Source organism: Sipha flava, unplaced genomic scaffold (assembly GCF_003268045.1).
Source record: "Sipha flava isolate LNK unplaced genomic scaffold, YSA_version1 2_pilon_pilon, whole genome shotgun sequence".
In the NCBI taxonomy this organism is placed as follows: domain Eukaryota; kingdom Metazoa; phylum Arthropoda; class Insecta; order Hemiptera; family Aphididae; genus Sipha; species Sipha flava.
Genome location: NW_020272972.1, coordinates 4,209,726 through 4,223,091, shown reverse-complemented (window position 1 = coordinate 4,223,091; position 13,366 = coordinate 4,209,726). Strand labels below are relative to the sequence as shown.

The window sequence follows — 13,366 nt, the reverse complement described above, 5'->3', positions numbered from 1 at the left end:
TGTCAATATACCAAACAAAATTTCGAGCCCATGACATAACATTAATGAAGTTCATAAATAAGGACCACCCTAATATATATATATATTGATGAAAAATTTTGATACACATATAAACACATGTACCTAAACACTCATATACATTTTTCATATTATCAATACTTTTCTTTAAAAACTGCATTGCATACATTTTAAAAACATAGTAGAACCTAATCCATCAATAAACCATTCAGATTAATAGTGACCAAGTCTTGGCAAAAACTGTTATATCTACTCACTAAAAATCAACAACAATTAACAGTCTTGGGTTAAGACTTTAGATAATTTAGGTTCACAGTTTACTATTAAGAAGTTTAAAATTCAAGACACAATATATTTTCTATTTATATATTATTATAAGAGTTTCATGGTTCCTCGCTAAATTACTATGCATTTTATTTAAACAAGTCCATTTTATTAAGCTTTCACAATGAAAACTAATTAATCTTAAAAAACAGAGTTATTAAAGTTTAATATAAATGTATATTACATTTCATATTATTTTTTATTAATCAAGTATTTAAAAAATTTAAATGTACAAATGTATTTCTGAACATATTTTTACACATTAGTTATTAATAAACTAATTAAAAGTGTAATAAATATTTATGCCTAATGCAATTCTAAAACAATAATCAAATATTTATTCATTTTTTAATATATCGGTCAATGGTTTATCTAACATCATATCAATATCGTTTTCTTCTCTTAGTACAAAGAAATAAAGCATGAACAAAATTACACTTGCACTAACAATATGAGGTTCGTACCATGGACCAAATTCTGCTTTGCTTCCGATTCGAGAATGCTCTGCCTTCCATTTGTTAGCTGGACTAGTTGTATATTTCAGAGGCTTGTTCAACAATTCATCATCCAGTTGAGAGTTTGATTTGGGGGAATAATTTCGAGTACAGATGGACGGTAAGGGCATTTTGTTTTTACTAAAAACCAACAACATATATGAATTGATGGCAACAGTTGGAGTTAATGAACAAAATAAAATTAAAATTAAACAATAACGTTACTTGTGCTTCAATAAATTTGCTACGACTCCGCTCCTCCCGTTAAACGATCTCCACAATTGTTTGGACAACATGGCTGTACAAATTTCATACAAATCTCGAACGTAACATGAAATAATAAATTGCAATATCTATTACAATTCGTTCCAATATCTACATTCTATTATCACGGATTTATATTTTCATTATCACATTGTCCTTCTTGCAACAATGTTAAAACAGCTGTTATTTTTTTTTTTACATTCAATAAATATAATAGTTAATCTTTACACTACTAGATCGTGGTAAATATTACATTAGCTCTACAGCGAGAAACGCACCAAAAAACTTTCTGAAGAGTCCCTTCTCGGACTAGCGAATCAAAACCAGCCTGATCCATGCACATTATTATCAATTCTCCGTTATCACCATATCGTATAACATTTTTCGGTTGATGCTCTTATAATTTTACTATATTAATTGTATTATGTACAAAAAATAATTATTATTGTTGTGTTACCGTTTAGTACTATTTTATATAATTACTAACTTTTTATTGTGCAATATGGATAAAAAAACAAAACAAAATAGTGAAAACTGTTGCCATATACATATGTAATAAAAATAAATAAAAGCTAACTCTTTCATAAAAATAGAATTATACTATTAATTTGATCATTTGATTTATTATTTGATTTACTTATAAACTAAGATACATTAAAATTAATTAGAAAAAGTATTATTTATCTAGGAATTTGAATAATTAATACATATTTTTCGGGACATTGACTTTCAAGCCCAAGTAGTAATTGAAATGTTTTTACATTGTACACTTTTTTCGTGAACCCCTCATACAAACAAATACTTAGTAGTAGATATCAGTATTTTCTTGAAAAAATAAACATAAATCGAATACATTTCAAAGTACCTATCTAAATCTTGTTATTTTTGTCATTAGAATTAATTAAATACAAAAAGGTAGTTAACTTTTTTTATCCATTTGCAACTAATCAAGGAACTTGTTCATCACTATTGCCACCACCACCGTAAGATGTAATATATATTATATACATAAAGATATATATTATACCGTAAGATATATATTATATACAATATTTTATAATAATACATTATAATGTCTATAATATTATATATTATTCGTATAATCTGTGGTTATATCACACAGCAATAATAATTATTTTTGTACATAATACACATTTTTTTTTCCGACTTTACGATCTATCGAGAATCTTTACCGCCAAAACTACCTCCTCCCATTTCTCTCTATCATACGCTATTACTCGCCAATCCGCCCCACCATGGGCTGCCGCATTCCATATCTCATTTATACTGTCTATCCATCTTCTTCGTGGTCTTCCCCTTGGTCTCCTCCCCGCTAACGTCCAAATCATTACTCCTTTTATTAGGCATCCGTCTGCTCGCCACGCATGTCCGGCCCATTGCATTCTTATACTTTTATTAAATTGCACAATATTTATAAAATGTATAAATGTGTGGGATTTAAGTAATAAAAATCACTCACAATTTAATTTAATTAAAATAGACACTATATTATATAAATATGTATGTACAAATATCGATACGCGTTACAATTGCGGAGGAATTGCCGAATATATTGCGGAGTGTAATTCACGGTGTGTCGCGGATTGTACTCATGGACTGACTGAATGAGCGTCTGACCAGCCGGTATATATATATCGGCGTCGATTGTCTAGAACATTCTCGAAATTACCTTAACGAGATAATCATCGCATATTCTAGAACATGGGATTTCCTCTTATCCACTGACAATATTGTAAACAACTTGGACGATTTGCGGTGCGTTGTTTACGTCACCACATCACTCCCCTACCAGTGATTGAGTCAAGCATAACCTACTTCAAGACGGTCTGGAAAACGAACTCTTCTTCCGGAACGTGTCCTTTGATCCTGCTTTGTAAATTCGGTGTAGATGTCTGAATTTCTCTCGAAATATCTTCCTTAGAATGGTCGTCTACTATGATGTAGGCTGGTTTAAGTCTATCAATAGTTACTCTAACTTTTTTCTTCTTTATATCAATGACAAAAGTTTTTTTATTTCGACTTATGACTCTATAGGGACCATCATAGGGCATTTTTGGGTCCGTCATGTCGAATGAATACATACTCTGTAGTATACCTTGAAAACAAAGTTTTTCTTCTCACCATGTCGTGTACCATTGACAGGTCGGATCTGCTGAATGTGATGTCGAAGATCTTTGATAAACTCAGCTGCGTCGTCGAACTTGGCAGCATTATCTTTTGACGTTAGTAATTCACCAGAGAGTCTAAGTGGCTCTCCATAGACTAATTCTGCATAGGTGGATTTAAGATCGTCGCGCCAAGCTGCTCGGATGCCCAATAAGACTGTCGGAAGAGTTTCTGTCCATCGATTATTTTGATGACATATAACGGCGGCTTAAAGCTGCCGATGACTTCGTTCCACCATGCCATTTGCTGACGGATGATAGGCCGTGGTTCTAAGATGGTTCGTGCCATTCAAGTTATTAAGTTGCTTGAAAAGGCATGACTCAAATTGTCTTCCCTGGTCTGTTGTGATACGAAGAGGGGTACCAAATCTTGCGATCCAATGCGTATAGAAAGCTCGTGTTACGGTTGTCGCTTCTTGATCTTCCAATGGAATTACCTCAGGCCATCGAGTAAATCTATCGATACACGTGAGGCGATAGCGAAATCCTTCAGAATAAGGCATAATGATTAGATCTAAATGAACATGTTCAAATCTTTGAGACGGTAAAGAAAATGAACTAAGAGGTGCTGTGACATGACGCGTGATTTTGGCTCGTTGACATTCTACACATGCCCTCGTCCAATGTCTGCAATCTGCGTCAATTGCTGGCCACACGAATCGCTGTTTAACAAGCTTCGTCGTGGCCTTGACACCTGAATGTGCAAGGCGATGTATATTATTGAAAACTTTACGTCGGAATGGCTTTGTGACAAAAGGCCTGGCGGTTGAAGTTGATACGTCACAGAACACTAAGACATTTGTACCTGGTAATTGAACTTGCTTGAGTTGTTGTCCAGTGTTTTCTTTTTCGTATTTTTTTAATTCATCGTCTCCCTGTTGTGATATCGCTAATGCAGTGTAGTCTATTGTCTCTGACAAGGCGTCAACGCGAGATAAGGTATCAGCCACGATATTCTGCTTACCTGGAACTTACCTAATATCCATGGTGAATTGTGAGATAAAGTCTAGGTGTCTGAATTTTCGTGGCGTGCATTTATCCGATTTCTGCTGAAATGCAAAAGTGATGGGTTTGTGATCAGTGAATATAACCAAATCGCGTCCTTCCACCATATACTGAAAATGCTTGACAGCAAGGTAGATCGCGAGAAGTTCTCGATCGTAGGCTCCGTATTTCGTCTCGGTCGCTGTGAGCTTCTTGAAAAAGAAGGCAAGAGGTTGCCACTCATTATTGATGAACTGTTGGAGAGTTGCGCCAACTGCGGTGTTTGAAGCATCACTTACAATAGCCAGTTGAGCGTTGTCGCATGGATGTGCGAGAAGCGTGGCTGTGGCGAGTTTCTCCTTGCATTTTTCAAAAGCCGAAATAGCCTCTGGTGTCCAGTTAATAGGTGACTTACGTTTTAAATTGGGTACCAAAAGATCACTTAGTGGTGCTTGTGCGTCTGAAGCTCCAGGTATAAAACGACGATAGAAGTTTATCATACCCAAGAACTGTCGTAGACCCTTAGCTGACGATGGCCTCTTGTAGCTCAAAATTTCAGTGACTCTGTCGGGAAGAGGACGTGTTCCTTCTCTAGAAATCATGTAGCCTAAAAAATTTACTTCTGACTGTCCAAAAACGCATTTTTTTGGATTGACAACCAGAGAGTATTCGCGTAGATGCTCAAAAATGATCTGTAAATGTTTGATGTGCTCTTCCTCAGAAACAGATGCCACCAATATGTCGTCAATGTAGCTGTAACAGAAATCAAGTCCAAAAAGTACTTCGTTGAAACGATTGTGCTGCATTTCGAAGTCCAAAAGACATAAAGAGGAATTCGTAAAGTCCAAATGGTGTCACGATTTCGGTTTTAGGAATATCTTCTTCAGCTACAGGAATTTGATTATATACTCGGACTAGGTCGATTGTTGAAAAAATCGTTTTACCGTGGAGAAAGTGTACAAAGTCCTGAATATGACGAACTGGGTACCGATCTGGAATAGTCCGAGCACTTAAAGCACGGTAATCCCCACAAGGACACCAGGCGTCCGTTGTGTTCTTTGATACTAAGTGTAATGATGATGCCCAAGGTCCCTGGGACGGTCGAATAATGCCTAATTGGATCACAGCTTCAAACTCCTTTTTTGCTGCCTTGAGCTTATCAGGTGCTAAGCGTCGTGATTTACAAGATACTGGGAGTCCTGGTGTCGTTTGAATATAGTGTTTGGTGCTGTGCCTAATGTCTTTAGGCGCTCCATATGGTCGAGTGATCTCAGGAAATTTCCGTAGTAAACAGTATTTCGTTTCTCCCACGACAATCTTTATGGATGGTATGGAGGATTCAGCAGCGTGACCATGAGCGGTGAGTCGTGTAACACCGTCTAAAAGACATTGATTACGCACGTCTACCAATAGATTGTAATGACTCAAGAAGTCCACACCAATGATGGGTTTGGATACTTCCGCGATCACAAGTCTCCAAGTGAAATCTCGACGAAGTCCGAAGTTGAGGCTGAGCGTGATAGTACCGTAGGTGTTAATAGGCGTGCCATTGGCTGCTGATAGGACGTAATCGGATTTTACTCATCGGTCTGGAACAGCACTACGTGGATAAACACATAGGTCGGCACCCGTGTCGATGAGAAATTGAGTTTGAGAAGTTCGATCAGTAATGAATAGACGACGCGGGGACGGACTAGTCTCACTGGCCGTCGTCATTGATGACCAGTCACGTTTCCCCGAATTATAGGTACAAGGTTCTTTGCATTTTCGCGATTGTGATCCATAACGCCAATGATACCAGCATAATCCATTTGCACCATGGAGAGTACGGCTCCGAGATCGAGATCTTGAGCGGTAAGTACTTGGTCTTGAGTCCGGATTACGCGAGGGACGAGTATTGATCGCTACCACTTCACTTTTCAACGTCGCAATTTCCTGATTTATACTCAAGGTAAGCTGAGAAATTTTAAGATTCAACATGGCTTCAAGAGTGTCACTTCTCGATGTCTCTACTATTTGAAGTAGCAAAGAACCAGATGCATTCGCGATGTTGTCTGCATGGACAGCGAGTTCTTCAAGCTTACTATCTTTAACTATTGCTAACGCCACTTGTATACTTTTTGGTAGGCGGCCCATCCAAAGTGTCTTTAATAATGTTTCCGGAACGGAAGAATCAGCCAAGTTTTGGAGGTGGCGTAAAAATTGTGACGGTTTACGGTCACCAATCTCAACGCGCTCCAGAAGTTGACGTGTTTATTCCTCTTGGGAGGCGCTAAGACGTTTTATTAATTCATCTTTAATTTTGACATATTTACTGTCCGAGGGCGGCGTCATAATTATGTCTTTGACTTCAACTGCATATTTCGGCGGTAATGCTCCAACCACATACCCGAATTTCGTGCTGTCAGCTGTAACTCCCGCGCTGGTGAAACTACATTCGACCATAGCAAATCAAAGTTCGGGATCTGACGAAATGAAATCCGGTATTTTAACGGCCACTCGAGCAATCATTGCGTCTGTCTCCGCCATCACGTCGAGGTCACCAATTTGTGGGATTTAATGTTCTAATTGGATATTCGATCTCAGTTTCCATTGTTGAGTTTCGGTATTAAATACTGGACCATATATTCTTCTTAGGATTTTTTTTCGAATCTTCTTAGTTTCTCTTCGTCACCTTTGGTTGTGGACTATGTGGCACATGCATAAGTCAGTACTGGTCTTATGTAGCTTATATAAAGTTTTTCTTTGACTTTTTTGATAGCGTTTTTGATTTAAGAAGACGCCACACCAAAAGTAAAACGTATACAACGACCGATAGAACGCGCTATAAGGTGTTTTCAAGAAGCGCATGCACGCGGTGCATACGTCGACACGCCCATCATTCGTAACCGGCGACCGCGCGCCGATCTGACGTGCTCTAGTTTGAGAGCGCAAATTATTATTTCATGAACCTTCATCAAGTAATGAGTACTATAAAATGCATTTACTCGCATATGTGCATAGTACATCATACTCTGTCACAATATTTTTAATATTCGCTGCCCGCGCATACTTGGCTAAAATGTATAGTTACTGCTAGCCTAATTGTCTTCACCAACATGTAGATTATAAAATCATTATTATAATATATTTTAAACCATGTTTAACACATTTTTACTTTTTGAGTTATAAATAAGATTTGAGATATTCTTGTTGTGGTGAACTACTGCAATTTTCCTCTTCGTGGCTAAAATAGTTGAAAAATAAATCACTGGGACTGGATATATATATAATAATATATTGATTTTTTATAAAAATATATTACTTAAAATTTTGGATACGAGAACTATTTTAAATTGATTATAAATATATTGGAGAAAAAAAATTGTGAAATTAAATTATATGGTTGATCACTTGAATAAAAGTAATACGTATAACACGTTGGGGGCTTGTTGTATCGATTTAACACAAGACAGCGGCTTATTTTTTTTCTGTTTGAACATTTCACTAGACGCGTCTTATTCCCCATTTTTAAAAAAAAAATTAAAAGACAAAATAAAAATATTCCACGATAAAAAAAACATGGAACGCAATTAAATCAATTTTATTCGTAATCTGCACGATACAAGCGCTGCATGATAACATACAAATGATAATTTATGTTTGGGTCTTCCAATTCAAAATTTCCTACACGAAGTAAATATAAATAGATATACCACAGTTCATATATAAATAGTGGTGTATAGGAGATCAAAACTAACAAGCTGAAACGGGCACTTTATTAGCAGTTTAGCCTATTTCTTTTTATTATTTTAATACTACGCTGGTTCAACCGACTCACTACACGTGAACATGTTTTAGTACCGTGTTTTATGCTGGTACGGCGTCCTCTTAAAGAGGGTCTCCATTGCGAAATAACATCGATTTACTGCATTCAGTCTCACATTTACTTCTTCATGCATAATATTTTTGTTGTTAAGAATTACTCCTAGGTACTTAAATTCTTTAACTTGTTCGAATTCATTATTTCTTACTTTAAGTTTGGAGCTATCTTCTGATCCTCTTATTACTACCATATATTTTTTCTTTTCCGCATTTACTGCTAGACCCATAGTTTTACTTGCCGTAATTAATTTCTTCATATACATAATACACATAATACAGATAATATATGTAGTAAAATGATAAGAGAATCAACCGAAAAATGTTATATGTTGTAATGATAACGGAGAATTGATAATAATGTGCATGGATCAGGGTGGATTTGATCCACTCGTCTTCTCGGCCATCATTCATCAACAACCAGTGGTTCCTAGTGAAATTGTGCAAACCAAATGCAAATAATCGTGTATATCAATTTTCTAAGATAATAATAATAATAATAATATTTCATTGCACCTATCGAATCTATTAACTAAAATGTAGAACGCAAACGCGATGTAATTTTGATACCTACTAATTGAAATGTGAAAATTTTTAAAATATCTTATGACTAAGGCTCGGAAGTTGTAGGAGCTAACACAAAATAAAACAGAATGGACACTGATAACAAATTGGGCAGTATAGGACAATAATGAAATCAATCAGCCATTTTATTTGAGGTACAGTAGGAAGTTAGTAACATTTTATTCCATCATGAAACGGTAGAAATATTCTTTATAAGCTACTGCGCATTTTCAAATGTTACTAATAGTAGTATTATTTTTCAAGGTATTAGGTGCAATAAGAGTTTGAAATTTGGGGGGCTTATAAGTCTTATACTATGGTATGACTGAGTCAACCCCCAACCTCCCATCATTACCTAAGAAATATAAATTGTATTTTTGTAAATAAATTACAATTGTATTTGTAAATTTACTACAACAATGATTTGAATTTTATAATATTATATCGATATAAACGTTTTTAATATACTTAAAAAAATTATATAAGTACTTGAATAATACTATTTAATCATCGATGAATCTATTTTATACATTTTTTTTTTTTTTTTAACACTTCCCATTCTGAAATCCTGCATATGAGCCTGTATTATAGTAGATATACTATCTAAAAAATGATCCACAAGTAAAAACTTTAATAATGAAAATTATTTGAAAAATTATATTTATTTGTTATCAATTCAATAAACATACATATAGATTATTGTAACTGTCATACCTGTAAACTTATTGCATTGAACAATCAGAACTTTCTTTATATTTTCCATAACAAACGAACGACGCGTAACATTAATACTACAAAAACTATGTTATGTTAGTAACACATATTTGTTATTGTATAGGAGGATTGAAAAAATATATAAAACAAATTGAGACTTAATGATGAATTTAATAAACTAATACTTGCTGCGATGTGGCCAAAATCTATAGCATATAATAATGCATGGCACGAGTAAAGTAGTCTGATTACGTAAGATCTACGTCGTAGGCTATAGTTATTAAGGTAATCCGATCGATAGCTAGGTACCTATGAGATTAGTGTCGTAGCCGTAGTCGTCGAGGCTCGTATACCAAAATAATATATCAGACAACGAGCATTAATTGAGTTGAGATAAATCAACAGCCAGTCCTTCTACGCTTCTTGGTTTGGATATATTATAGGAAACTGACAGCAACAGGTAGAGGGGTGTTTTTTGATGGTACGTAAGTGAGTGGAGGGAGTAAGAGAAATTGAGATGATTGTATATATATAATATACAAGTAGATAACAATAAATCATGGTTTCAACTCGATTTTGCGAAAACGTTGTGGATGGACGGTACGTTTACTTGCATTTGGTTAATATGTATTTTTACAAGTTATAACATTAGTAATATATTAAATACGTAGGTATCTATTTGCTGCCGACCCCTAATAGTTGGGAGAAAGGCGATGGAGAAGAAGAAGAAAAAGGAGGAGGGGGATAACATTAATAATTAATATTTGCCGAAATAGAACGTTACGCAGTACTACTATAAAATGTACAATTGCGTAATTTGTATATGTATGTATACGCGCGCAGCGTCTGTATTTACAAAGGACTAAAGCATACTTGCTGTGTGATTATGAGTACAATGGGTTTTAGTCACATTAATTCTAGGAATAAAACATTTTCAGGATGAAAGGAAAATATAAATTCTTCGAATGGAATATTTTCATAACAACAATTACTCCGCTGCGCATTCCTTTCGACCTATTATTTAAAACAGTGTACGGTCGTTGCAACATCGAATACGATTCCCGACCACGATAGACTGTAATTAAATTTACCCGGGTTTGGGCCGTGCCGCGCCGCGCACAATGGTTATCGGTAATCAGCGCGCCCGTAATAATTTCCAGAAATAGCTTCGATATGAAACAGTTTAATTTTGGTGAATTGCTACTGCCAATAATAGTATAATCAGATACTATAGAAATTAATATTATTTGATATACAGTAAAACCTCCACTAACGGACACCTCCCAATAGCGGACGTTTTTTGGGGAACGGGGACATTTTCACTACTTTTTCATTGAAAAATCTCTGAATAGCGGACTCTCCGAATAACGGACATTATTTATGGTAAATCCCTAATCTTTATTTGAAAATAATACGTATTCACATTCGTATTTATTCTCGTAATAATGTAATCACGATAACAAACTCTTTATGGGAAGATAAGATTACGACAAATTCGATTATCGGTGAAACCGTTAAGCCGCGTACACACGAGCGCGCCGAACCTGTAATGCAACGTTGCACGCGCGGCACGCTCGTTCGTGTAGACAGTATTTGAAACACGCGCGCGATGTTACTGCAACCGCGCGGAGAAAACCAATTTTTGTCGGTTTTTCAAACGAACACAAAGGAAATGTTCGGCGCAGTGTGTACGTGTTTATATTGTTTTTATCATCGTTGAAACGCGCATACCGCTTTGACAACGTGATTTGACACTAGTACATTGTCGTAACTCGTAACTTACTTATTACTAGTACTCGTATTTGTATACTATTGCCCACTGATTTCTTGAAATTTTAAATCCATTAAAAGTTCATTTCCACAACGTTTTTTAAATAACTCAGTGTGCCACCATCTTCGTTTACGACCCCTTTTTTTTGGTACAGCACTTCCCAAAACAATTATTGCTGCACTACAAACTAGTAAAGCTTCTTCAGCCTCCATTATTTATATTAAAATAATTAAATTTAAAATTACTTAATTAAAACGACTATGGTCAGTCACACGGTACGACTCCGAACGTCTGAACTATGCATGAAAATGTTCGCGGCAAACTGCGCTCGTTGGCAGCGGATCGTTGGCGCAGCGCGTGTTTGTTGTGAATTAAAAATTACTTTGCGCCGCGCGTGGAACGCGCATGCAACGTTGCATTACAGGTTCGGCGCGCTCGTGTGTACGCGGCTTTATGTGAAAAAGGTTATGACAAAAGTATGGGAGTTAGTGACGGTTTTCGATGCGATGACGACTTACGTTAAAACGAAAGCGGTTGTCGCTTCGCGAAAAAATTGACATTTTAGATAAAAAAAAACGGAAACATAGGAATTCGTGCACTCACAGAAAAGTTTCAAGTTGGAAAAACACAGATTGCCGATATTGTGTCTAACACAGAAGAAATTTATAAAGTGTGGGTCGAAAATGGAAATGAAGAACGAAAATTAACGAAATTAAGAAAATGTGAAGGCAGTGTGATTGATAAAGAACTTTTGGTCTGGTTTAGCAAAACTCGGGAAAAAAATATACCAGTTTCCGGACCAACAATACAGGAAAAGGCTAAACAACTTGCTGAAGTTCACGGATTAAATGATTTTAAAGCTTCAAACGGGTGGCTTGAAAAATTTCGAAAACGGCATAACATTTCGTATAAATCTGTTTGTGGCAAAGCTTCAGCCGTTGATAGAATAGCTGTTGATGACTGGAAGAAAAAGTTACCAAACATAATCGATAAATATGAAAATCGAGACATCTTCAATGCCGACGAGACTGGACTTTTTTTTAAAGTTCTACTTAATAAAACTATGGCATTTAAAAATGAAACTTGCAGCGGTGGAAAAGTTTCAAAAGAACGATTGACTGTGCTATTGTGCTGTAATATGATTGGTGAGTTTGAACGTCCTCTCGTCCTAGGTAAGGCAAAACGACCGCGAGCTTTCAAAAAATTAGACGTAAATAAATTTCCCGTTGACTGGTGTTGGAATAAAAAGGTCTGGATGACGACACAGATTATGACAGACTGGCTTATGAAATTTGATAAACAAATGATAAAAAATCGAAGAAAAGTACTACTTTTTGTCGACAATGCAGCTCCTCATCCCCATCTTAAACTACAAAATGTTGAGCTAGTCTTTTTTCCCCCAAATATGACGTCTCACTGTCAACCTCTGGACCAAGGCATAATTCAACAATTTAAAAAGCTCTATCGTAAGCAACTGTTACAAAAAGCAGTTGCTGATTTGGATCTGGAGACTCTAGCACTATAAATGTTTTGGATGCTGTGTATTGGGTGGCTTCTGCTCAAGCCCAAGTCAAGCCTGAAACTGTAAAAAAATGCTTCTTATGATGTGGTTTTAGTCACCAAGACGATGAACAATTAGGACAAACAATTGATACTGGAGAACAATCGGTAATAGATGAAGAACTTTTAGCTCTCGTCACACTGATCGACAACAGTGTTGAAGTAAAGACGTATTTTGAATTAGACAAATTCATATCCACCCACGACACCAATTTAACGGGCACCGATGAGCCCGGAAATGAGGAAGAAGACGAGCCCGAAGAAGCAGAAACGTCAAAATATCAAGTTTACAGGATGCTTTGTCTGCTGTAAAGAGCGTGAGTAATTTTATTTCATCAATAGAGGTAAAGAGCAGTTATATTTTTACTTCTGCTGTAACATTAGCAAATGATATTACCAATGAGATTGTACAGAGACGGTGTAATTATAAACAGACAAAGCTCATGGAATTTTTCAAACAAAAATAATTTAAAAATACATGTTCATAATTTTGATTTTGATTGTAAATATACTTTAAATAATAATATGTACATAATTTGTAAAAATATAGAAATGTAACAATTTATAATAAATAATAAGTAATATCATTATATGTACATACATATACATACATAGTAGATTATTAT

The 13,366-nt window shown here is 35.6% G+C and overlaps 2 protein-coding genes across 2 annotated transcripts; one reads left to right on the top strand and one right to left on the bottom strand.

Annotated features, from left to right (window-relative positions):
* Positions 1–657: 657 nt before the first annotated feature.
* LOC112686104 lies at positions 658–1,221 on the bottom strand. The gene is made up of 2 exons (XM_025558241.1): positions 1,062–1,221; positions 658–977 (listed from the first exon to the last, which is right to left on the bottom strand). Exons 1-2 carry the CDS (start codon positions 1,130–1,132, stop codon positions 680–682), a joined length of 369 nt encoding a protein of 122 aa, XP_025414026.1. The 5' UTR covers positions 1,133–1,221; the 3' UTR covers positions 658–679.
* A 5,387-nt stretch (positions 1,222–6,608) lies between these two features.
* Positions 6,609–12,705, top strand: LOC112686042 (tigger transposable element-derived protein 6-like). Its single transcript, XM_025558147.1, has 2 exons — positions 6,609–6,753; positions 11,768–12,705. Exons 1-2 carry the CDS (start codon positions 6,609–6,611, stop codon positions 12,703–12,705), a joined length of 1,083 nt encoding a protein of 360 aa, XP_025413932.1.
* The last annotated feature ends 661 nt before the right edge of the window (positions 12,706–13,366 follow it).